Below are 25,354 nucleotides of genomic sequence, written 5' to 3'. Positions count from 1 at the left end.
AGTACTGAAAACAACTACAGAAATGATTTATTTTTTATTTTACCAAGCTCCCATGTTGCAGGAGAATACATCTCTGAAACTTGTACAGTTCACTGTTCCCACTGTATCATTATGTATTTATACAAAGAGATGTACTCAACATTCTGCTCCTCTCTTCAAGGAGAATTGAACCACAGTGAGCAGCAGAACCGCCATTTTAGAGTGGGGGAGCCTGCGAGGGCCCTACAAGTGTAAGGCAAGCAACATCTGTGTGAAGTCTGGGCAGAAAGACTGTTTTTGCATATGAGAGATCAGATTACAAAGACAAGTCTTGGCAGATAAACTAGGGCAATATCAGTGTGAGGAGACAATGGAGGTTTATTATCAAACGCAAAAAACAATGCACTCATAAGGTGCACATGTGATGTACACTAATGCAAACAGTCACACACAAACCAATCAAAAACATACAGCAGAAGGGCTGTTTTCCTACTGACACCATGCACACTCAAACACACGCACCTGACCTTAGGTGAGAGCAGGGTAGGAGACAGGAGTAAATATGATTCAGACAGTCTCTCTCCCCACACAGGGAGTAGAACTGTGACTCGCTGTCAAAAGAAAGGGGTGCCATACACACCTACACACACACATATGTTTAACTCTGTGCAGGACACTGTAAACCTACTGGTCTCAACCAACGAAGAGTGACAGTGGGAGAGACAACTGAACTGACAACATCTAAACTCACTACATAGAGGTAATACCGAAACAACACTCATCTTTCACTGCAAACAGCAAATTCCAGCAGCCAAGTAAAGGGCACCAATCGGAGTTCATTGCGCACATTTACACTGAGGACTTGATTGATCATTGAAGACTAAAGAGCACTGAGTAGATATGGCTCACTTCCTGGGACAAACAGTTTTGTTGAACACAACTGAACCATATGGACTACATTAAGAAATTAATCTTTTTTCTATAATCATCCTATAATGTTTGAATAGATGTTTCTATGTTGTTTTCTAGGAAATTTGATGATTTGTATGATGTATATTTACATAAGTAATACCTAGAACCTGCCCATCCTATTTGTTGAGGCATCGGTTTTAGCTCCAAGTAGGTTGATGCGCTGAGATTCCTTCACTCTTATTTGACTATGGCACACTTCCTGTTTGTGTCTTTATTGCCAACTTTGACATTGGAAAACAATCTGCGATAAATTAGTGAAATGTGTTTGTGGCAGAGAATCAACAACTAAAGTACCTAAAATTGGTACCAAATGCTTAGTCAGATTCTTAGTCTTGTTTACTCATTCTTTGCTTCAACATAGTGCCTGATTTAAATCATGATGTTGCTGATTTTATACCAGAGAGCAGCATTTTTGGTATCAGTAACAAAATCCGTGTTTCTTACTGGCGCCAGTATGAAAAAAATTCAACCTTACAAGACAAATCTCTATAGACCACAAGCAATAAGTGGGTTTTGAGTGTTTTAATGTGCTTGCATCTTCAATGATGATCACACAGTAAATAACACACAAAAAACCCCACTCTTTTCATGTAAGTGTAAATAACACATACATGAAAAGAGTGCCCCAAACCCTTATCCAGACAAAATGATCTGACATTATAGCAGGCAGGTTCAGGGGTCAGCTCCTTCTAAGTTATAGGAAACAACGTGCAGCGCCTCTGGGACTGGGTCAGTGACCAACGGCTCCTAAAAACCACTGACCCCTTCCTGCAGATTTATGATGGCCAGACACTGAGGTGTGTGACGAGTGTGTGAAGTGTGTACAAGGGTCAGCAGGTGGATCAGAGGGGCCAATGAATGCCTTGGGTGTAAATACCAGTGTACAAAGAAAGGCCTCCTGTGTGAGTGTAGTCATTATTGCTTTCTTCTGTGTGTGTGTGTGTGTGTCAAGGTTAAAACAGAGCCTGATTACAGGGCATTCTGGAGAGCCATGGAGAGTGTGTGTGCACTCAGAGGCTTCCCTCTGAACACAGGCAGTGGTGGCATTCCTGGCCCTAGGTGCTAGCTCTTGAAGCCAAATCTCAAGGAATTTGGGAAATGTGCGAGGGGGCATATCTCTGGCTCTGAACAGGAAAATGAGAGATGGTAGAGTGATGAGGGGAGGGCAGAAAGGAAGGTAGAAGCCATTTTTTTGTCTTTTGTGGCCCCCTGGAGGGTCTAGTAAGGATGGCAACTGAGGGGTGAGGGGCTAGGGATGATCTGGGAGCAGAGATGGGTGTTGAGAGTCAGTAAAGGGATTCAAGAAACCAAAAAAGGATTGCATGATTAATAAAAAAAAGTCAAATAGAAGTTACGTGCTGGCAAAAAGCATAGAGAAGTGTGACGAAAAGGCTGAGGGTAGTGGGTTGAAAGAAATTAATGTTGGGCAGCGAGAGTGATGCAACAGTAATGGTGAGGAGCAAATGAGTTTGAGTAAGAGACAGCCTGCCTTTCTTCTACATGCCTGATGAGCATGAAAAAGAGTGAGAGATGGAGAAAAAAAAAAGAGTGAGTACATTACCTTCTCATCAGTCTCCAGCTCTCTGCTAAGCAGCTTCTTCTCTGAGCAGTGCAGCTGCCTCTGTAGACTTTCCACCTTTTCCTGCAGAACCTGGGGGGGGGGGGAGAGGAGAAGACAGTCAGTGTTGTCAGTTGACTGACGGAAAAAAGAAAAGCATCTCCAGATCTGTGTGGTGTAAAGTGTAACTGACACACAGTGATATACATTAATCTACAGTTACATTTGAGCTGGACGAGAGACACATGCTGAAGCTGAATGAGGGGAGTGCAACTGAGAAAACGAGAGATCAAGAAGGATAGAGCCAGGGAGGACAGAGGGACAGTGAGGAGAGATGCAGCCTGATTAGTCTTTGCGTGTTAAAAGGCTAATAATAAAGTCATGACAGCAATTACAGGCAAGCTGGCCTCATTAAGCCCAAAATCATTTCTAGACAAGGGTATACAGAAAGAGAGACTTGCTCACTCAGGGAATTAGCAAACCTTCCAGGCTTTTGTAAAGTTGCATTCCTTCAAGGATAATTATTTCTTTCTCTTATATGTAGTCCAATACCTGAGCTGATCAAATTTCCCCATAGGGCGCCAATAAAGAATTTAATCTATTTTGCTTCGTATGATTCAGGCAAGAAAGAAAGAAAGAAAATGCAATGTATGTGTGTGCGAGCATGTGTGTGTTGGGCATTTTTTCCTTCTCTGCCTGTAAGTGATAGCAGTGGAAAGAAAGGCGCAGTTCCTGCGTGCGACGCAGAACCAGATGTTTTGAGTGCACATGTGGACACTTCGTCTTTGATTAGTCTGCATGAAAAGCAGAGAGAGTGGCATGTGCGTGCACACACATCTTAACATAAAAGCACAGACATGCATTACACACACACACGGCCTCCAACAAGTGTATGAGGCACTGGCTAGCATCAATATCCTCAGTGTCTCTCCCCAGTGGAGTTGAGTGAGTGGGCCAGGTGTTGCCTCATCGATTCTCAGAGCTGAGGGAAACACAGTCCAGGTGATAGCCATGACCAGCCTGATCTACAACCCACTAGACTGACATAAATCACACATAGACTGTTAGGCTTCAGGGCCAGGTTGAACTTCTGATTAGCAACTTTCTGAGAACGACTGACTAAAAAGGAAGGAAGGTGCAACACAAACCTTTGTTGTCAAATTGTTAGATACAGATAATCTCACAGTAGCTCAAGTAATTTTTTGACATGTAATTTTCTTTTAATAATCTGAAACATCAAGACTGCACCACAGTGTAAACCCATACCTGAACTGCATAGATGCTGGTAAATCGACTTTATAATGTACAGTGGCTAATTTAGGCTCCTGGCAGATGGATTTCTAGAACAACACATATTACTAGACTATTACGATTATGGAGCATGTTGAGGTCAGTTTTAGCTCTGCAGCATGAAAGGCAGCTGGTTTCTAGCGTGTTGAGCCTATTAATCAGGGTATTTCTTAGCCAGTCACGATCCAATCACAGCCCACATCCAGTGCAACCCCTTGCCTTCGATTTCATCATTTCATTTTGTTTATTGGTAAATCAAAGGCTCAATGACACTAGAAAAGCATTTTTAGTGGAGTTGCACCATTTTTCCACACATTTTCTGATTGCAGTGACCGAGAGGCACCTGAGTGTGAGGTTTCTACCTTTTTCTTTTCGCGTTTTTCCTTATCGAAGGTCAAAGGATGGAGAGAGTGTCACAGAATGTGTTCTACAGATTGTAAAGTCTTCTGAGGCAGTTTATTTTAGCACACACAAGCATTAAACTACTGTATGTAGAAGTGTGTTTCTTGTTGTATGTCAGTGGATTATTTATTAGGTACTTGCATGCACATACAGAGCTGTAATTCTTAACCTTCCTTCCTCCAACACTTCCCTACTGTGATCCTAACCTCGCCTCCATCTATCCTTTTAGGCAGCAGTACGGCTAACAAAGAAGATGGGAAACGCTGAACCCCCCCCCCACCCAAACCCACTTCTGATTCCCCGCACTGTGACACAGCATTTCTGGACAAGGTCTTCTGGGAAGTAATACTACTGGGCCTCACTGGTGACGTGTTCGTGTCTTTCATGTGGGTTCTGTATCCGATGTGCTCAAAACAACTCTCAGGGTGTAGTTCAACAGTTGTCACTTCATTAATAGAATCATATGGGATGATTCTGCTGATGAATAAAAGCGCTTTGTGAGTCATTTGTGAGAAATATTTAGTCATTCTCACTGTCAGACATGATGGTCGTATGATATCGTATTGAGGGATGTGTTTAGGCATAGAGCAACAGACAACACACTAACTGTGATGGCCAGAGATATTCATTCAAAAAAAAAAAAAAAAAAAAAAAAAAAGACTTCTGAAAACAAAAAACAAAACAACAAAGTGGACAATGTGACACCTGCACCCCCTCCTCCATACAGTTTGAATACCAGTGTCTGACTTTGACTTTAATCCAGTATCCCGGGGCAAATATCTCAAATGAATTTGCAAATTTATATGGCTAATAATAAGTTGTTTATGGGTAAATATGAGAGAGGAGAATGATCCCTCATTTTCTCAGTCTAACTTCCTGTCTGTCTTAAATCCGTACTTTATATACACACATATATTGCAGGCACACACGTAAACACTCAACGTACACACAAGATGCTGGTTGTTTCTATAGTATTTAGTGTGTCAAAGTGCGTGAATGTGTGTAGAGGAGCCTGCTTAAGTGTCTCCAGATGCTCAGGGTGATATGGTCTTTATCAGCCATGCAGACTGGGATCATTGTGAACAGGCCAGGAAGAGGGGGAAATCAGATTTACTGTGGGGGTGTGGAAGGAGGGAGAGAAGAAGGAGGAGGAGAATGAATGAGAAAGGTGAAAAGTAAACAAAATGCAAAGCAAAAAGCCTGGGAAGATAAGAGAAATTTGACAATATCAGGAAGAGAAAGAAAAGAGTTCAGACAGGTGAGAATGAGAGAAGATACTGAGGAAGAGGGGAGGGACATGAAGGAGAGAAACACGTGGCTGGAGTGAAGAGACGGGGCAGTGGTGTACCTCTGCAGCACAGTCCCTCAGTCGGGAGCTTGAAGGCCTCTCTCACCTCTCCATCAGCAATGTGCCTCTGCCTTTCATTCCAAACTTTGGCTCAAAGGATTAGCGAGGCACACGCGCACACAAGCACCAACAAACACACCGCTCAGAGCAATCCATGCAGGTATAGGCATGCATTAATATTAACAGCTAAAAGTTCTAAAAATATGAGTGCTACACTAAAATGAGTGCGCAATTCCAGTGTTGTATGCACACAAACATTCACACACAGGCACACACTGACACACCAATGCCTGAGTCATCTTTCCTGGGTGGTCCTCCTGCGCAGATAAGGCAAGCATGTTTCCCTAGGGTGAAGTAAAAGCAACAGAGGGCAGGAAAAAAAGCAGAGAAGAAAGGAGGAGGGAATAGTGGGAGGAGAAAAAAAGGCCAGGGGCCTCTTTAAACTTGGTGTTTTGTTAGGAGCCTAGCTGCTCTTCATGTGCGGCGGGGCCTTCTATTTGCAGCGTGCTGTCTGAAGTTTCTCCCAAAGTCTGGATTAAAGAGATCCTCTAATGACACTGAGGCTGGACAACTTCAGACATCAGCAAAAACCTCACACTGCACCGCCTCCAGCCAAGGACACACACACACACATACACATACACACAGACACGCAAAAGGGTAAGAACAGATACATACACAGGGGGCACAAAGCACACAGACGTAGATAAGCAAAGACACAGTATGTGGACTGCGCCCACACACACACACCAGCTTTAGTAGAACAAGGCGGTGTGTGTATGTATGTCTACTGATCTAATAGTAAATAATAAAGGAGGTGCTAACCTCAAGGAGAGGTGGATGGCCAGAGAGATGAGCACAGACTCTCTTTTATCTGCACTTTTATCAAAGGATTGTGGGAAAGGTAAAGAAGCTGGAGAAGGAGGAGGAGGAGGAGGAGGAGAGAGGTCTCCCTCCTGAGGTGTTAGAGCAGTGAAACTTTTGCTTTTGCTTTGCTGTCTGTCTGTCTATAGGAATAAAAAGATGTGGTTTAGCAAGTCGACCAGGACAGCCCCTCTGAAAGATATCACTGATATTGGTATGAATTGCCTTGCTTTCAGTGCTTTGATGCTTTTCAGCCCTTTTCCTAGAGTTGATTTCGAACTGAGGTGGTAAGATACTGTGATGGTGGCAATAGCAAACTCTCCTGAACAGCAAATAAAACTGTTATCTCGTCTACTGCAATATGCACATGTCGACACAGTTGTGGAGGCGCATTTCCTAGTACTGATGAAAATAGTAAGACAATTGCTGTGGTAATGAAGACATGTCGCAACTGAGCTATGCCCATAGGGGGAACACACTGTTCTCTATTCGTCTCCGTCACTTTCAGCTGCTGTGCGCTACAGTAGAAAGAGAATTGGAAACAACTCTGAAATATGCGCCATATGCCCTGTGAGTGTATTTGTGTGTGGGCTTACATACATATATTCAATTTATCAAATAGTATATCATTAAATGGATGTTAAGTTTAGCAAAACTTGCAAATACAAATTGCAGCCTAAAAACTCTTGACAAAATAATCTTAAAAAATAAAATAAAACATGGATCCCTGTTTTAACTCAGGACTGAATGTTCTTACCAGAAAAGCAGTTACTGATGCCACACAAGTTGCTACAAATATTAGCAGGCAAGTGTTTCTATATACATCTAGCTGAGAGTATTTAACTAAATTTCTTCTCACCTGTTGACTGCTGACTGCATTAAAGTGTAATTTACATTAAAAAAAAAAAAGGTATTTAAACATGTCAATGTGAAAGAGTCACTTGTAATGCTGAACCCAACTCTTCAGCTCTGTGCAGATTTGAGTCATTTTAGTTAATAATTTTGGTTTTCCAGCCGCCCTTACATAGACATAGTTAAGTCTCAAAGCTCTCATTAAGTCCCAATATTAAACTGTAGGTATGTAACACCTGATATGTAACACTTAGCATCTTGATAAGACAATAGTATGTCAGGGTTGTGCTTCTATGAGTATTCTCTGCGCCCCCTGGTGATCACACAGCTTTAACTACGAATCAGGTTTCTGACTTATGCGCTCTCTAGCGCTGCTGCCATTACTGTGGTAGTAAAATGGAACTGAACACACTGACAATAATAGTGAAAGCAGAGATGTTTGGGTTAATCACGGTCGGCACTGTTATGATAACATTAATGTACGGTTTCTGTCCGACCTCCAAAGTCTGGATGTGAAATGGCTGTGTGAAGTAGCCAATTAAACCCAGCAGGAATTATTGGCTAGCTTCTGATTTAAATAATCAAACTCCATGATTCTTTGCATTGTAATCAGAAGAAATGCATCATTTAATAAAAAACATAAACACATGATACTCTAAAAGTGGAATTTCGGCCAGGAAAGGTGGTAATTAAGTTACTAAGCTAGCAAGAGCCATCGGCTCTGTGAAGGCAGACTACTCGGCAGTTTGGAGTCGGCATTGGTCGGCTAGCCGCTCAGAATGTGATGGAAACATGAGGATTTAATAATAAGATTTAGGAAAGTAAAATTGATTTCACGGAGCAGAGCCTTGTGACTTTTACATAGTGGCTTTGTTTTTTTCCCAAAGCCTCAGTTTGTTGTTGGAGGAGCTGTGCAGCCTAGAAAAGAGGTCTAGCCAACTGTTTAAACAAAATTTGTTTGGACAAAATTTTGTTGAAAAGTGATTTGATGACTATATTTTCAACATATAACTGGTACCACAGGATCTGCTGGACAGATTTCTTGGCAAAGGCGATTAAAAAGTAAAATCCTTTGCATTTAGTACAGTGTCATACACAGGTTTACAAGTGAGATGCCACTGCAATAATGGTGGCTTGTCTACTTATGCCTACAGCCCGGATTCATCTATACATGAGATTCTTCAAACAGGGAAGTACAAGACATTAGGCCGTCATGGTTTCTTTGTACTTAGCATTAGGCTTGTGGTTTAATGAGTAATTTCCGTTTGTTGTCCGTGAATGGAGTATGGTCTCTATGAGCTGTTCTACTTCCCACGTTCCCTAGTTGCATCCTGGAATGTTATCTCTCTCCTACTTCCACCTCCTCTGATATGCGGATCAAACACTGCTGGGAATCTGCTGACAGCTGGAAAAGTAATCAATCAGCCAACACCAGGCACACATGTAGAGTCGCACGCACACACAAACATATACATGGCCATGAAAGCAGATGGGTGCTGACACAGATACATAAAGAGAGTCAAAAAGAGTGAAAGAGAGAGCCTTCACACATACATGTACTGATCCAAGATGAGCCATTTCTAGCTGACACCAATGCTAATATAAAAGGACAAAAACAGGCCTGAACTAGAAGTTGGAGTGCAGCCTTGCTGACAGCACTACATTCTCCTCACTCCTTTTAAGATTTAAGTGCACAATAGCCACACAAGAGGCAGGACTATGCAGTTTCATTAGTCTCAAAATCCATGCACATAAAAACCAGGTGTGTGCATGAGATACGAACGCACAGAACAGTATCAGCGATCGGAAAAGCATCCTTGTGAGGGAACATTTCTGATCTGCGTGCACAAATGCTCAACCCTTCTTAAGTGCTCGCAACGGCTCAACACTCGCTTGTCAAGTTGACTTTTGAGACTTTGGAGATGGGGATGGAATAGACAGTGCTCCTTTATTGGTCACTTTGAATACTGACCATGACCTTTGATTGGTTGTTTGGTTCGATCACTGATACAGTCGACGACAGGCAGTTGCTAGCACTAACTTCAACTAACTTTGGGTCTACATTTTTTCATAGCAATTGTAATTGTAAAAAAATTGTTAAAAAGGCCACTTTATTCCTTGTTCCTTGTTTTCACAATGGTGAAGACAAGAGAACTGTCTGAGAGCATCAGAAGTGCTATTACCATGAAACAAGAATTCTAAAGGGTACAAGGCCATCGCCAGAGACCTTGGTATCCCTGTGTGCAACATTATTAAGAAGTTTGCTACTCATGAAGCTTTTAAGAACCTCCTGGAACATGAGGGAAAGAGGAAAATTGATGAGAGAAATCGTCAAAGGTTGGTGCTGAAGGCTGACCTGGAGCAATGTGGAGTGATGGTTTCAACCCGTACCATACGCCGCACACTAAACCTAGAAGGGCTTTATGGGCGAAGGCCAAGGAGGACCCCACTGCTGAAAGAAAGACATAAAAAGGCACAACTAACCTTTGCCAAAATATACCTAGACAAACCACCTTCTGGGCAAATGTTCTGTGGACAGATAAAACCACAATAGAGCTTTTTGACAATGCGGCTAAATGAAGCTTATAAGGAAAAGAACACCCTACCTACAGTTAAACACGGTGGAGGATCCATAATGTTGTGGGGCTGCTTTGCTGCCTCTGGTACTGGAGGACTATACCCTATACAAGGAACCATGAAATCAGAGGATTACCAAACTTTATAGAGTGAAATGTTCTACTCAGTGTAAGAAAACTAGGTTTGGATCGAAGCTCATGGGTCCTCCAGCACGATAAAGACCCAAAGCACAGGTTGAAAAGGAAAAAATTGACTGCTTTAAACTGGCCAGCAATGAGTCTTGATCTCAATCCAATTGAAAATCTTTGGAGAGAGCTGAAATCTGCCATTGAGAACAGGAGATTCTGCAAACATTCAAGAGCTTGAACATATTGCAATGGAAGAGTGGGAGAAACTACCAGCAGACCGGTGCAACTCACATATGAGTGGGGAGCAGTTGCCAACTTTATACGCAGAGGTGCTGTTTTAGTTTATTGGGCAGGCAAACCAAAGATTTGTCTAAAGGCATAAAACAGTCTGCACAGAGCTACAGAATGAGGTGCCTGATTCTCTGGTAGTAATACCCTTCCATATTACAGAGTGTCATTTGATTTAGACCTATGTTAATATTGATTGATGTTAATATTGGAAAGACTTCTTAAAACACCTTTAAATAACAAATAAGAATTGTGAAAGAAGAATTAATTCCCACACACACAGAAAAGGAGGAAAGTGACAGAAACACAGATGGCTTAACAAACTTAAAATAAACAAATGTACAGTTCAAGGTTGACATAGAGCATGGACATGTGTTGAAGGATGTGGACAGACACGCAAAAAGAGAAGACAAACGCACACACGCATACACACAACTACTGAAGCAGCTCTTTGCCTCTGCAACAGAGGGTATCCAGCACACCTGTTCTTGATCCACTGCTGCCATTCCTTCCCACAGGCAAAGTCATCCTTTCAACCTCCTCAGAAACTAATGCATATATAACTAAAGAACTACAGACAAACTGCAGCTGCAACTATCCCCCTCGAATGTGTGCATGTTTGTGTGGCTGTGTGTGTGCACAGGAGCCTTGTCTCTCGTTACTGGTACTCATGCATAAAAGCAAAGCACCTAGATCACATGGACTCCATCTAAATTTGACAAAGAAATGTACACCCCACACTATCTAGTGTACAAAGAACAGTGCACCTCATATATTCACTCTCACTCTCAAACAGAGTGAGACAATGGTCACTGTTGCATTATGTAATGTGTCTGCTGTCACATCACCCAGAGGACACTACACCAGGACCCTCTCTTTGACTAGCACTAGAAGTTACTGCTGGATGGGCCTGGATCAAAGGTGTGTATCCCTGTGTGTGTGTGTGTGTGTGTGTGTGTGTGAAAACACTGAGCATATGTGGGTGTATGTTAGAAAATGCAACACTATTGAAAGATGTAGAGACAAGGGCACTAACTCAAAGCTATGTTCATGTGTGAGTTCGAGAGATAGAAATATACAGATAAAGACTTAGTGAGGAGAAAATGGGAGAGAGTTAGTATATGTAGGACCATGTATAAGAATGAGATATGAAGACTAATTTCTAGGTGTGTGTGTGCAAGCATGTGTGTGCGCGCATGGCAGTATTCGACAGGCAGAAAGACAGGAAGCACTGCTGTGGGGAGCAGGAACAGCGGTGCTGATCAAAGCCCAGGCGGGTGACACTATGGGCGGAGTGCCATTGTTTATTCACCAGCCACCTCTCCCTTTTGGCAGGGCGAGGTGAGCATGTGTGCTTGCGTATGTGTGTGTGGAGACAGACAGAGAGTTTGAGACAGAAAGAGTTCGAAGATACAGAGTTGGAAAGATAGTGTGTGTGAGAGAGAGAAGAGACAAGGTTTCTCTGTGTGTCTTTGTACCTTTCTCTTGGCAGGCTAATGTGGGCTTGAGTTCTGTCAGATTTGGCAGCTGCACATTTCAGGCACACACTCATGCACACACAGACAAAAACACTGCCTGTGCACATGGCCACACAAACACACATCATGTACTCAAGTAATCCCAATAACCTCACTATTAAACTTCACATTCACCTCAAACCCCTGTGTCTCATCACAGACAAAATCCATCTGCAAATGGAGACACTTTACCAAGATACCACATGTAGAGAAACAGATGACATGAGGAAGTGAATAATCATCTAACCCAAACGCTGGCTATGTCCCAATGTGCTACACTAGCTTCCTCTATATTGGTTCCCATTTCCTTTACCTGATATGAATAGACTGGACAGATGAAAGCAAATACAACACTTTCATCTTGCTTTCACCTTCCACAGTCCTTTGACACCGTCTGCTTCCAATGCATTAAACCTGCCCACACCTGCCTTACACACTGTTATGCGATAATTGGTAAGCTAAATATAACTGGCTACAACTGACTAAAACTCCATATGAGAGATCATTCATGGAAAACAAAGGCAGGAAGTAAGGTGAAACATTGGAAGGGGAATTTACAAAACCTCAGCTTCTCTTTATTTACTAACTAATGTGTGACACTGCAACTTCCTGTTCCTGATGGATGGACATGTTTATATTTAGTCCACTAGCATATTGTTGAATCTCACAACCATACGGTGCCCCACCAGTGTGTCTGAATTGCACCAAACAGCCCGTGCAGTTTGCAACACTTACTTTGATATTTTGTCTATATGCTATTCAAACGGAGTAGGGCCAGCAATGCAAAGCCAGTGTCCCAGTCTCTGACAGCAAACGGCAAGCATGCCTACTGTATATGTACACACACACACACACGACACGCTCCCACAGACTGCACAAAAATACTCCACCTAAATGTCACTTTCAAAAAAACAACAACAAAAAAAACAAAACAAAACAAACAGATAAGGAGCATACTTAACTGTACTACTGTTGTTCTAAAAAAGGGATTTACGAGATACAAAAGGTCCCGGCAGTTAACACCCACATTTAAGAAGTCACAAGTACAGTGGAGCCACAGAGGGAGCTAAAGTCAGGCTAGAAACGGCAGAACGGGGCTGGCGAGGAAAAAAAGGGACATCTGATCCGGTGCAGCGTGCATTCAGAACAACTGTTTTGGGATTATCCTGATTCAAATGTGCGGCTAACTTTGATGTTATTTTCTTTCCCTCCAATTGTCTGAAGCCCCTCGCTCTCTTCATAATCCGAGCCCTTTGAAGTGAGCAGCATGGAAACAATGTCAGCAGGCGACACACTCCCTCCAATGTCCAACTGACAGCTCTCCGCCACTTTTTCCCTCTCTGCCCCTTTCTTCCCTTGTCCTTCTGTTTGCTGTCTCAATCCTCACACTTCCTCCATCCTTTTGTTGGTTCTCCCTCTCTTTCTTCCTCTTTAATGTTTACCATATCAACATTTTCCTCTCCCTCTTCTTTCAAGTTTACACCGACTCTTTATGTTATTTCTTTATTTTCTGTCTCTTTATTTGCTGTTTCTTACCTTCCTCTCTAATTGATTGTCTTCTTCCCCTCATGTCTGGCCTTTAATAAGCAAACCAACCATTAATTGGAGTCTCATTGGAGGATGGTTAATACAGGGGGATCATAATAATGAGGACATAGATAATAGAAACAGAAAGCCTTTGTCTGCTCTCAACACAGCATTGTCTTGAAACACAGCCTACAGCAAGGGAGACTGTGTGTGTGTGTGTGTGCTGTGTCATGGTAAAAGTGTAGCCAGAGTTAGTGTCACCAAGTCTCCCTAAAAGCAACACTCAAGTCCCCATGGGATGCCATGACATAAAGACATACATTTCATGGAAATTACAGTAAATAAGGGATGACTTATTGTGTAATGTGTATCTAAGTGTAAGTAACTGCATTATAGAATAATGTTTCTGTTGTTTGTCCTCCATTTAGACAGCAAGCAAAGATTTTGAAAAGGTAACTACTCCCTTCAGTGAAACAGAAATAAAAATGTATTAAATAAATTGCTCATCACGGAATAGTGGGTGACATTTAATTGTGTCACTTAAGCAGAAAAAAGTCAGCAGCTCATCTTCTACAGTGCTTTGCATGCGTGTAGTCCCACTGGAAATAACTTCCTGCAGCTTTGTTGATCATAATGTAATAATGTGTTAGTTTATGAATAAGTAATAATGGGATTCTGAAAAGATCTGAAGTCTACTATAAGCCGTCCTGGATCAGAAAAACAATTTTGTGAAGGATCTGGACTGAATGATTTTGATCACAGAACTACCATCAGCCTTCACTGTAAATTATGTATGGATAGCAATAGAAAACTGGACATTTCAGACCATTCTAGCTGTGGGGCTGGGGCTAGCCATTTCAGAGCAAACTGGCCACTTTAGGAGAAAACTCAGGTCTGAGCGAGGGGGGCCTCGGCTACCAGGGCCTGGAAGGAGAGGAGATCTAAAGGGAGGCACACAGACCTGCCTCCTTACTATATGGGGCAGCTGCAACCACAAACAGACAAGGTTGTGTTTGGAAACATGTCCTGATCCCAGACACAACAACTCTTTATTTAGTGAGCCACACCCAATCAACTGCCACTGTGTCCCAGTCTGGTTGCTAGGGCAAGAGGCAGAATAAAAGATCCTGTGAGTCCAAAAGAGAAATCTGCATTGAGGAGGATGAAGATCAGGGAAAAGAACAGACAAAATTAACAAAATGTTGTTTTATCTACACATTTAAAAAAGTTTGCACTGTATGTAAGACAGTCATAGGCAGGACAACAGTGTTTTATAGCTTACTTTAGTTTTCCTGAGCTACCTATGGCATGTTAAATGACTAACCACTTTTACTAATCAAGTGCCTCAATTATTCAAAATCAAACATGGACAAAGAGACATTTTTCATCTCTAATCTCTAATTTTATCAACTAATATTGTTCTACACATGAAGTTTCATTAGAACAGATTTAAAAAAATAAACATAAATGAGGAATAAAAGGGTTAATGGTAAAAAAAAGAGCCTGAGTGTAAAGTTTAACTGTAAAAGAGAATGACCGTAATGATATAGAGAGGCTCTGAATGAAGGAGTGGGGTGCAGCAGACAGATTTATAAGCTTCAGCCAGACACAGAGCACACAAGCCACTTAAAGACACTATGGAGATTGCAACTAGCCATAAAAACGACTGTGACCGTGCTTTAACAAAAGAAAAGCGACCCGTGTCTACGTCTATCAAGTTAAATGCAGACAAGGCTTTTTTGAGCATGTAGTTTACTTTTGTGGGAGTTGGGTTATTGTGAACAATGCCTTAATCAAAACAACTTAATCAAACTATATACAATATTATGGGATCTAATTTAAAAGTTTGTGTGTTTCTAGTTGGTGTGCTCAGATGTACACTCCCAGCCCCTTCAGTTGTTGTATGATACATGTTTTCTAGGAGCAGACAAAGAGGCAGAGCTGTGGCTCTCTGCTCTTATTCCTTTTTTAAAATAACTGATTACATTCATTGATGCAAATGTCACAAATCCACTGATGTTAAAATAGAGTCCAGTCTGTTAATATCTAACTTCAACTCACTGCAGACCAGATTGGGTAAAACACGTCTCCAGCATTTTACCCATTATGGAAAAAGTTTTTACTCACATATCCCACATTATTGTGACATGCTGCTCTGATTGATTACTGCAAATCAGCAAAAATTGTGATTGACCAATCATTGTCACCTGCTGAGCTGAATCAGACAGACCCTGATGCATGCAAGTTACTAGATGATATTAAATAAGTGTTTCTTGCTATGTGACACTGTATAGCACCTTTGCTCTTTTGCTCTAAAAGTTAATGTATGTATTTCCTAAAAGTATAAATAAAGTGGTCTTTATTTCAGGTATCGTGCCTCGGCTATAATATGCTGTGGCAAACTCTGACTCTGACTCCACACCACCAAAAAGTTCCATATGATGCGAAGAGGAGTGGCATTTTGCAACAGCCAACATACTTTCTTAGCTCATATAAAATGGAAAAAATACAGGATAGTTATTTTGTTTGTCATATCATCAATGTTGACAGATGCAATTATTAAGTGTGGTTAAGTGAGTGGTGTCTTAAGTGCCCAACACTGACCTTGTTGGCATGATCAGCGTGGTGAGTTAATGTCCTCCTCTCCTCATCCCATCGAGCATTGGTCTCCTCCAGCTGCTTCTCCATTGCCTGCTGCAGATGAACAGCCTCCTCCTTTGAGTCACATACAAAAGTCTGTAGCTCCGCAATTAACTATAGGTGAGAAAGAAAATTATGTTTGATTTTAATTTTTTCCTCATGTTTGTCCAGGAATGACAGAAAATCAGCACAAGTGACAGATGGACAACTGATCACACAGTGTTTTACCCACTCGTCAGTAAGTAAATAAAAAGATAAATTGGCATACTGACAAATCTTTTGGGAAAATGTTTCCAGTGCATAGATTACTTATAAGTGTGTACTTGTACTTTATGTACTTTTCTATGCTTATGCTTGAAACACATGACGCAGTAAAACAGTCAAAGTGGAGAGAAAACCTGTTGTAAGATGCAAAATGCAAAACATGCTCACTAAAAAACTGCTGATTTTTGATTGGAAAATGCATTTTACATTTGTCATGGATTTGGATGGCACTAACAATCACCTTGAAACACTGCTTTTCCCAAAGTCTAATGTCTTATGTCTTTTTTGAGACGAGACATAAGAAACAGAGAAAGGAGAGAGAAAGAGAAGAGGGAGCTAAAAAAATAGACAGGAAGGAAAAAACAACGTCCTTTTTGAAGAGCAGAGTGACTTTGTGTTGGTGAACTTGTGGTGCACACCAAGATGAAAAGGAACTGCCTCGGCTTTGAAATCCTCCAGTCAAAATTAACATTCTATTTAAGCCACTGTCAGGGAAAGGCAGAGGAAAGATGAGAGAAAGTAAAAGAGAGAGGGAAAGGAAGGGAGAGAGGGGGAAAGAGAAAGAGACAGAGGTGGGGGGCAGTGCTGCTGCTAGCTTTGGGCTAGACAGATAATTGTTTACTGTGTTCAAACTCTGGAGGACTAGCCCTGCTGGAATCTGCACATTGTGTGGGAGTGTAGGAGTTAGAGTGGTGTGGGTCGACCACAGATAGAAAGAGATGAGAGGGAGATTAGGCTTATTTCTTCAGTGGGAAAGCCACATGAAAGCAACAAATGGCACATTATTATGGGAACATCATTTCTGGGCGTAATAATTATTTTGCAATATGGATTCCCTGCATCTGCTGGTCTTTAGCCCCAGGCGGTGGCGGCACTCTAAACCAGTGAACTCAGCTGTCTGTCTTGTTATAATATATATATATATATATATATATATATATATATATATATATATATATATATATATATATATATATATATATATATATATATATGTGTGTGTGTGTGTGTGTGTGTATACACACACCCCATAGCACCCTTTTCTCTGTCTGATAGCCAGCCAGGCCTTTTTAAGTCTGTAATTGGTCTGGGACTTGTCTATTTCCCCAGCCTGCTAGCATCTCTGTTTAGGGCTAAAGGCGGGCTTACCTCTCCATGAACCTGAGGTAAAAAAAAGGGGGAGAAATGAGCAGGTCTGGTGTTTATTCACCTGTTTGAAAACAGAAAGGTGAATAATAACTATAAAATGATGGCCACCATAGAAAAGGGAATGCCTTGCGATGTTACATGAAAAGAAAACACTTAAAAGTACGATAAATTGTTGGCTGATGTTGAAATAGTGCACCCTGGTTCCAGACCTCTTAATTGCTGCACACACCTCTGATTTGTTCAGTGATTTAAATAGATGGTAAATGGACCGTACTTGTATAGCGCCTTTCTAGTCTTCGGACCACTCAAAGCGCAAATAGTGAGGTGAAAACAAAACGGCAAGTGACAGAAAAATGCTGTAGACACTCTGAAGTGTCATACACCAAAAAAATTGGAATTGAAATGATAAGTCAATGAATTCATTAGTTAATCAACAGAAAACTAATCCGCAACATTTTTTTTTAGCAATTTTGTATATAATTGCTTATTCAAGAAACTAACTTGCAGATTAATCTACCAAAAAAATCACTTAGTCAGCCAGAAGTTAAATTATTAAGAAGGTAAATTATTGAGTGGTTTGCTCCCAGTGATGAGTGACTTTATAGTTTACGTCAATAACAGTACATAGAACATATGCACATGAACTTTTACTTTAAACCTGATATAACTGATTTTTTGGCCACTTGGGGGCAACACAACAAGCTTCAAACATATAATCACCTTGTAAAGTTGGAGCAACACTAGAATTAATTTAGAGTTGTGTTTCTGTTTTGGTCTCCACCAACTCCTGAGGGAAATATCTGGCTCTTCGGCAGCTAAATTCTCCGTTGTTAACTTTGTCTGTCTGCAATTTGGTGTTGGGCAGGTCGCGTATAGGCCTTTTTCACTGAAAAGAGCTGCCTGCTAACGTCTGGAAACGACACTGATGAGCGGTGAGAGTGAACCAAAACAGTAACGCTGCTGGCCGTAAAACCAAAACAAAGCGATGATAAACACAAACAAAAAAATAAAAACACCCTGTAGAGCTAAGGAGAGCTGTAGAGTAGGGTGATGATTCTCTATGGGTTCAATTCACATTACACATGGACATTTGATCCATTGTTAATATAAAAGTATTGATTATTGCAACTTTAACAATGATCAGTACAGTTAATAACCTGAAATTCTAAAACAGTGAAGGATGGTACATTATTGTTTTGAAGTATCTTTTAACAAGTGAGAATGTATCAAAAGGAATAAATAGTGTAACAGATCCTATTCGGTTAAAACATGCCTAAAAGGTCACATGTTAACACTGTTTGTGGAACTAAACAACGAGTATTGTGCTGAAATAAATTATTTACATTTGCATATGGAGTGAACTTCAACCTCTTTCTTCCAGAACATGGTACTCATGCACTGTGCCTCCCATGGCAAATTCCTTCCACCTCCTACCTACTCCCACGGTGGACGGTCAGAGATAAAGTAACGATCTCCCACCAGTACCTCAGCTACCACCCACGGTAGCCTGATCATTAAGTGGGGGAAGAGAGCAAAGCCCTGTTCAGTTCACAGGTCACCTAGGAGGACCACTCACAGCTAGACACTTCACACACAGGATGAGACTGGAGATACACTAATTAGGAGAATCTGTGTATGTGTGTGAATGAGAAAGGCAAAAAAAAGAGACAAAAGAGGTAACGTGCAAGAGAAAGGGATGTGTGCTTGCACGTCAGCATTTACCCTTACGTGGTATGTCTCCAGTCCCCTCAGGATAATGTATGGTGTGGTATGTTTTTAATTGGGCTATTAGCCATGCAGTTGAGCTCAAGAGCGATGCCCCCTGTCAGACATTGAGGGGTTAACAACTGGGGTTAGCCTTTGAGGTTCAAAGGCCTCTTGTTTACATTTGACTGAGCTGCCCCAAGGGGGGTTCCACCTTTACCTTTTAAAACAAAGCTGCCCAAGCCCATGACAAATAGGCTGCATTAATCACGCATATTAATATGTTTGCACAAAACCCCCCCCACACCTTCAGTATAACCCTCTGTATAACAGCACACTTCAACAAAGGTGTTGAATTCTGCGCAGAGACTTCTTTAATGTCAGAAAGAGTGTTGTTTGCTGAACCTGTGCCAGCTTTGTGTCCCCAAAACAGAGGATTAATCACTTGTTGCTTTGTCTGCGGTGGCGTACCGCACCTCCAAAGCTGGCAAACATGGCTGAACTTTCGCACAGCATCCGACTTCTTTTGAAGTTGAGCATTGTGTAACCTAATAAGCTACCGTTTTCTCACAACATCTGCTTGTCAACCCCGCTTTCAACTCTGTGCCTTTGCCAGCCAACCCAAAATGGGGGGATTTAAAGAGGAGAAGAAAGAAAGAAAAACAACAAAACTCCCTCTTTGAATCTCCTCTTTGGGTAACGAGGTGCAATTATGGCCAAATGATTGTGATATTTTACCCTGCTACATAATCAAGAAGAAAACTCTTTTCTTTTGTAATGTAAACACTACTTAGGGTGTTTTGGATCTTTTAAACTGGTGAGGTAAAAGCTGCCTTAACTTTCGGAGACATTTTGCTGAATGACAGAGTGTGTTCTGGGAAGTTATATATACCTGTTTGGAGAGAAGACTTACCTCAGTTTTAAATGGGCTCAGTCTAAGGAGACGAGCAGTAATGTTAAACATATGGCCCTTGATTGGAAGTGTGGACGTGCAATGCCAAGACAGGAGGAAGAGAAACAGGTATGGAGATGAAATAAAGACGTATTAGAGGGCAGACGAGAGAGAATGGAGGAGAGAAGAATACTAGTGCAAGTGAATAGACAGGGGACAAATTTAACAGTGTTTGTGAAATATAATTAGGGACTTTTAAGGTTGATTTATACTTCTGCTCCAAGAAGTTGCAGAGGCTCCCATGAAAGCCCTACTGCACACGTCAGTAGGGATGGATACTAAAACCGGTGTTAAATTATTAAAGGCCGTAGTATAGATATGCTCTGACTTTATTGGTTCTCTTATCGGTATTTTTTTTACGTTTTGGTGTAATTTATTATCAGTCTGCAGCCTCCCCTGCTCTGTGTCGGGGGTGGGGCTGAGGTCCTCCACATACACGGAGAGCAGAGAGGCGGTGGAGATTACTCGAGTTAGTGACTATGCTCATTACTGCAAGTACCTTTGTGAGAAAAACGCCAATACTTTATCAATACACCTGATCAACAAGCATAAACATGTAGAGAGCGATATTTTAATCAACTCTGTCTGTAGTCTCTCAAACGCCGATCTTATGTTTACACAAGCACAGCTTGCTAGCTCGGCTAATCTAAAATTTTTACAAACAAGCTAAAACGAAGAATGAAAGGCAGTTTGCCACGTATCTTAAAATTTGACAAATTCTTGTAAACTTACTGCTGGCTGAGACAAACCAGCCCCTCCTCTCTCTACCAGCGGTACCAGCAGGCAGTGAATCACAGCAGCAGCAGAGGGAAGAGGGAAGAGGACAGAGGGCAAGAGGAAGGACTGATACTGACTGAAGTTTAGAAAGAGTGAAGAACACAGAAATCACTCAGTATTTTGATGTCAGGAATATCATATATTTTATTGACATTTAAGATTTGTTTCCAGTGAGATATTGAGTTTATATAGTGACTTTGCTGTTGTAAACACTGTTGCTGCTCTAGAAACAACATTTAGTTACATTTAAAATATTAGATTTTAATCCTGTTCTTAATTTATTCTTTTCTAAAATAATATAGTTTTTAAAAAGCAATTATTTAGTAATGAAAAAAACAAACATATAAGAGTATTGATAAAGAACCGATAAGGAGTATCAATGAGAGTAACAGTATCGATAAAATCCTAACGATACCCATCCTTACACGTCAGGGCTATGGGGGCTACAGTGATATCACATGGTAACCTAGGCTGCTCATGTTTTCACCTACATGTGTTCGATGATCGTAGGGATTGGTGATAGTAAAGACAAAGAGTAGTTAGACAGTCATTTTGTGATCTAGCTAGCAAAGTCTTTTCCAGTGCAAACCTTCCCTTAATCCCTATATGAATGGAAACATTTATACAATTAATATGACACAGACTGATATGACAAATTCATCTAGTGTTGTGTTGGTGCAACGATCGTCAAAGGGCTCAACTATATGCTGAACTATAAATCTATTCCAACACAGACAATAACTCAACGGAGAAGCATAAATCTGGATGTAGCCCCTTCAAAATATAGCACACAGCAATCCAACTTCAACCTATCACAGAACAAGTGGGCACTACAAAGTGGCCAATATAAGGTAGATCAAGCAATGTGTGGATTTTAAAGTAGCATGAATTGATTTTTGGCCACTTGGGGGCAGCTGCCTATTAACACATTCAGGAGACACTGAGCAACATTAGTATTCATTTGGATTTGTGTTTCCAACTACATGATGAATGTAAGTATAATATTTACTCTCCTAGCTCACTCAGAGCGACCCATTCCACATTACACGTAGGTATTTGATTCACTGATATAAAAATATTGATTAGTGCAGCTTTAAGGGAAAACATTTGTATTATCTAGCACTAGAACATACTTTACAGAGAAGAGTTGTCCTTAGGTATGAAACCTGATAACCTGTCCTGAGTTCACACGATTCTGTTCGAGCTGCAAAGGAGAGCTTTTCAAGCAGTCACCTCTAACGAAAGAGGAAATAGGAAAAGTAAAGAGAAAAGCCGGACAGCAGAGCTTTAGATATTCTTTATGTAATACAAACTTCTGTGTAGATTTATTTGTCTCAACTCTGCACAAACCTCATGCCAGATATGGGATGTGTCCATGCACCTTCTTGTGTGTGCATATCTGCTTAAGGGTAAAGGGCAGGGTGGCTTGCTGTGTATTCAAGAGTGTGTGTGTGCTTCCTCACCTCTCCCATCAGTACATTTGTCCAATCTTTCAAGCGGTTCAGGGGAAAAAGAGGACTATAAAATGAAAGAGAAAAAATGGGAAGAAGAGAAAACTGATTACCTGGGCAGACTTTGCAAGCTTCTGACTGTACTCCTTCTCAATCTGCTTCAACCTGCTGTTGGTCTGCAACAAGAAGGGAGAGGGGAGTGTGAGAAAGAGATATGCAGACAGACGGATAGAGAGACACAAAGAGAGAGAGTTGTAAAATTGAATCTTCTGTTCGGAAGTGCACACACCACCTTCCTACCCATGCTTACACACACACACAAACTCAGGTTGACCTCTGCCTCTTGGCAGCATATCCCCGCAGCGCAGGCCTGTGGTCCCTTGGCACAGCACCAGTCCCAACGTTCATGTGTGCCAGCAGGTAGTGACGGGCATGGTGCACAGTGGGCACCACTCCCCTTTGATCCCCTGCCAACAATTCATCACTTAACAAGAAGGGGGGCAGGGGGGGAATTAAAACGTTGCTGCCAATTAGCTATAGGGAGAGAAAAGAGAGAGATGATTGGGAGATGCTGGGAGATACAACACAGTGGAGAGAGAATAAGAGTGAATGGAGATTGTTGTTAGGAGTTTATTGAGTGGCGCTCGTCTCTTTGTTATCTGCTGTTTCTCTATGGGAAGCTAGCCAGCTGGAAGCAAAGACTGCGAGTGTCTAATATAAGATCTGTCTCCGTTCGGCTAGCTGTGTTGTGATGCCAGAGTTTCAATGAGAGGCTGAACAGCGGAGTGAGATAATTAGGTGTGAAGCGCTGGAATTCGATGGGGATGTCAATGGCTGCCTGTACGCACGGTGACAAGGTCTAAACAAGTATTGTAGAAAGACTAAGGCTCAAATTAATGGGGGATATAGGTCATTATTTGAAAGGCAGGCAAGTCTTTTCAAGTTCTGAACTCATATCTGAAAGTATAAAGTACCGTATATTAGTATATTTATATTGTTCAGATTCTTCTATTATTTTGAAAACTCACAATGCAGAAATCAACATTTAATCTCATTCATAACTCTGCTTAGCACATTAAAGTTGTTTAATTATCAGTTGCTTGTGTATACTGTATACAACACCATTGTGCTCTTCTATTTTGCATCACTATATGCCAGTTACTCTTTGCTGATAACCTAATCAATTCCCCCACAGGTGTTACACAAGTTCTTTTTTATCTAGTTTCAAGGCAACTGTAAGAAACTCTAAAAACCAGCTTCTTCTTCGTTCGGCTACTCCCTGTAGGGGGCCACCGCACGTCCCTGTGTCACAGCACCAGTGTCCCTCTGGCCATGCCCCACATGCCTCCCTTGACATGAAAGGCACACACACACATACACACACACCCTTGTACATCTATCGTTGTGAGGACTGTTATTGACATAACACATTCCCTAGCCCCTTACCCTAACCTTAACCATCACAACTAAATGCCCAACAATAACCTAATTCTAACCTAACCTTTAAAACCAAGTTTTAACCCTCAAAAAGCCCTTTGAAGTTGTGAAGACCGGCCAAAATATCCTCACTCTCCCAAAATGTTCTCACTCTGTAGGTGAAAAAAACGTGTTTCAGTCCTCACTATGTAGCATGTACAAGTACACACACACACACACACACACACACACACACACAGGCTTGACACTCTTGTCCTGACAGCCACTGACAGACAGACGACTCACTAACAAACACTGTTTCATTGAACGAATCCCTCGCAGCCATCAACACCCGAGCTTTGGACTCTGCACCCCATCCAAACACTTCCTGACAAACACTGCTGTCCTGCTCTGAGCGGACACACCTGTCACCACAGAAACACAGAGCCATCACCAAGGATACCAGCCTGTCGTCCTGCGCCAGGACTCTTTGAGTGGCAGCCCACTCGTCCCTAGGGGCCCTATAGCAACTGATGAGTGAGGGTTAGACAAAGAAGGATGCAGAAAAGGCAAGAGAAAGAAATGTGTGTGGGAGAGGGGTGTGAATGGAGTCCTTCGATGTTTTTCTTTACAGCTGACATGTTTGACTACAGCTTAGTTGAAGTGACACTGTGGTAGTTAGTATTATATTTTTTAAATCATAACTCTACCTCTTTTTAACAGACCACTTGCAAACACCAAAAAATATAAGGCACATCATCATCTTCATAATTCTTTGATTTGATGTCATTATCTTTGTGTCCATATTTTAAAAATTATAGCCAAGATGGGACTTAAATGTGGCTCAGTAGTGAAAAACTTTAGATCAAAGTTATATATCAGCATCACTTTTGCAACTGACTGTGAGGTAATGAGGTGTGTGTGACTCTCTGTACAGTATATGACTGTGGGTTCACATGTGAGTAAATTCATGGAAACATATGGCCATATTGACATGCAAACAGACTCAGATGTTTCATAAAAACATAAAGAGCTTGCTACTAGCCTATTCCTTTTACCTTCAGTTGCTCAGGGGTATTCAGCAGGAAGCATTATACAACATCATACATTATGCGGCTCAACCTTCTAGACACACATTAAAAATGGCTGGAAATAGATGAAGATATGGATATTACATGGAAGAAAAAATAGCCCAACAGGACTGTGACAAATACAAAGGGAAAATCAGAGCTAAATTAAAAGCCCAGCTATACATGTGTGTGTAAGCACTTTCAAAGAGACTACCTGTGCCCTGCCAAAGGCATTTTCATGCTGAAGGCACTTTGAGGCTGTATCAGGCTCTTCAATCGCCTCTTAATCCTAGCTGTATGGAGTGCGGCTGCTTTGAAGTGTGTACGTAAGGGTACTTCTGTGTGTGTTAAAGAGAGTGGAAGTGGATCTGAAGGCAAGGCATGCACCGCTTACCAGAACTTAATTAATAATCTGCAGTGGGAACCAGGCCAAACACACACACACACACACACACACACACACACACACACGCGTATGCTAAAAAATGCACTGACGGGTGCGGCAGAAAACAGGGTGACAACTTTCTCACTGACACACACTTAAAAGATATGCACACAAACCACACTTATGCAAACACAGATAATGGACAAAATGGATGCATGAAGGCCAAACACACATCCAGAGTTTG

General features: G+C 41.5%; 1 protein-coding gene across 3 annotated transcripts in view; it reads right to left on the bottom strand.

Moving 5' to 3' along the window:
• The window catches only part of cep112 (centrosomal protein 112), a 103,193-nt gene that overhangs the window by 6,555 nt on the left and 71,284 nt on the right, over positions 1-25,354 (bottom strand). For 2 of the 3 annotated variants that reach the window (XM_044180908.1, XM_044180909.1), the window contains exons 22-24: positions 22,353-22,415; positions 15,907-16,056; positions 2,513-2,602 (exon numbers count right to left, since the gene is read on the bottom strand). In XM_044180908.1, coding sequence (XP_044036843.1) covers positions 2,513-2,602; positions 15,907-16,056; positions 22,353-22,415 — 303 coding nt within the window. The remainder of the gene's footprint in view (positions 1-2,512; positions 2,603-15,906; positions 16,057-22,352; positions 22,416-25,354) is intronic. The other variant, XM_044180910.1, reaches the window with a different exon arrangement.

This window comes from Siniperca chuatsi, linkage group LG21 (genome assembly GCF_020085105.1).
Source record: "Siniperca chuatsi isolate FFG_IHB_CAS linkage group LG21, ASM2008510v1, whole genome shotgun sequence".
In the NCBI taxonomy this organism is placed as follows: Eukaryota; Metazoa; Chordata; class Actinopteri; order Centrarchiformes; family Sinipercidae; genus Siniperca; species Siniperca chuatsi.
This window is presented reverse-complemented; position numbering and strand designations above follow the sequence as displayed.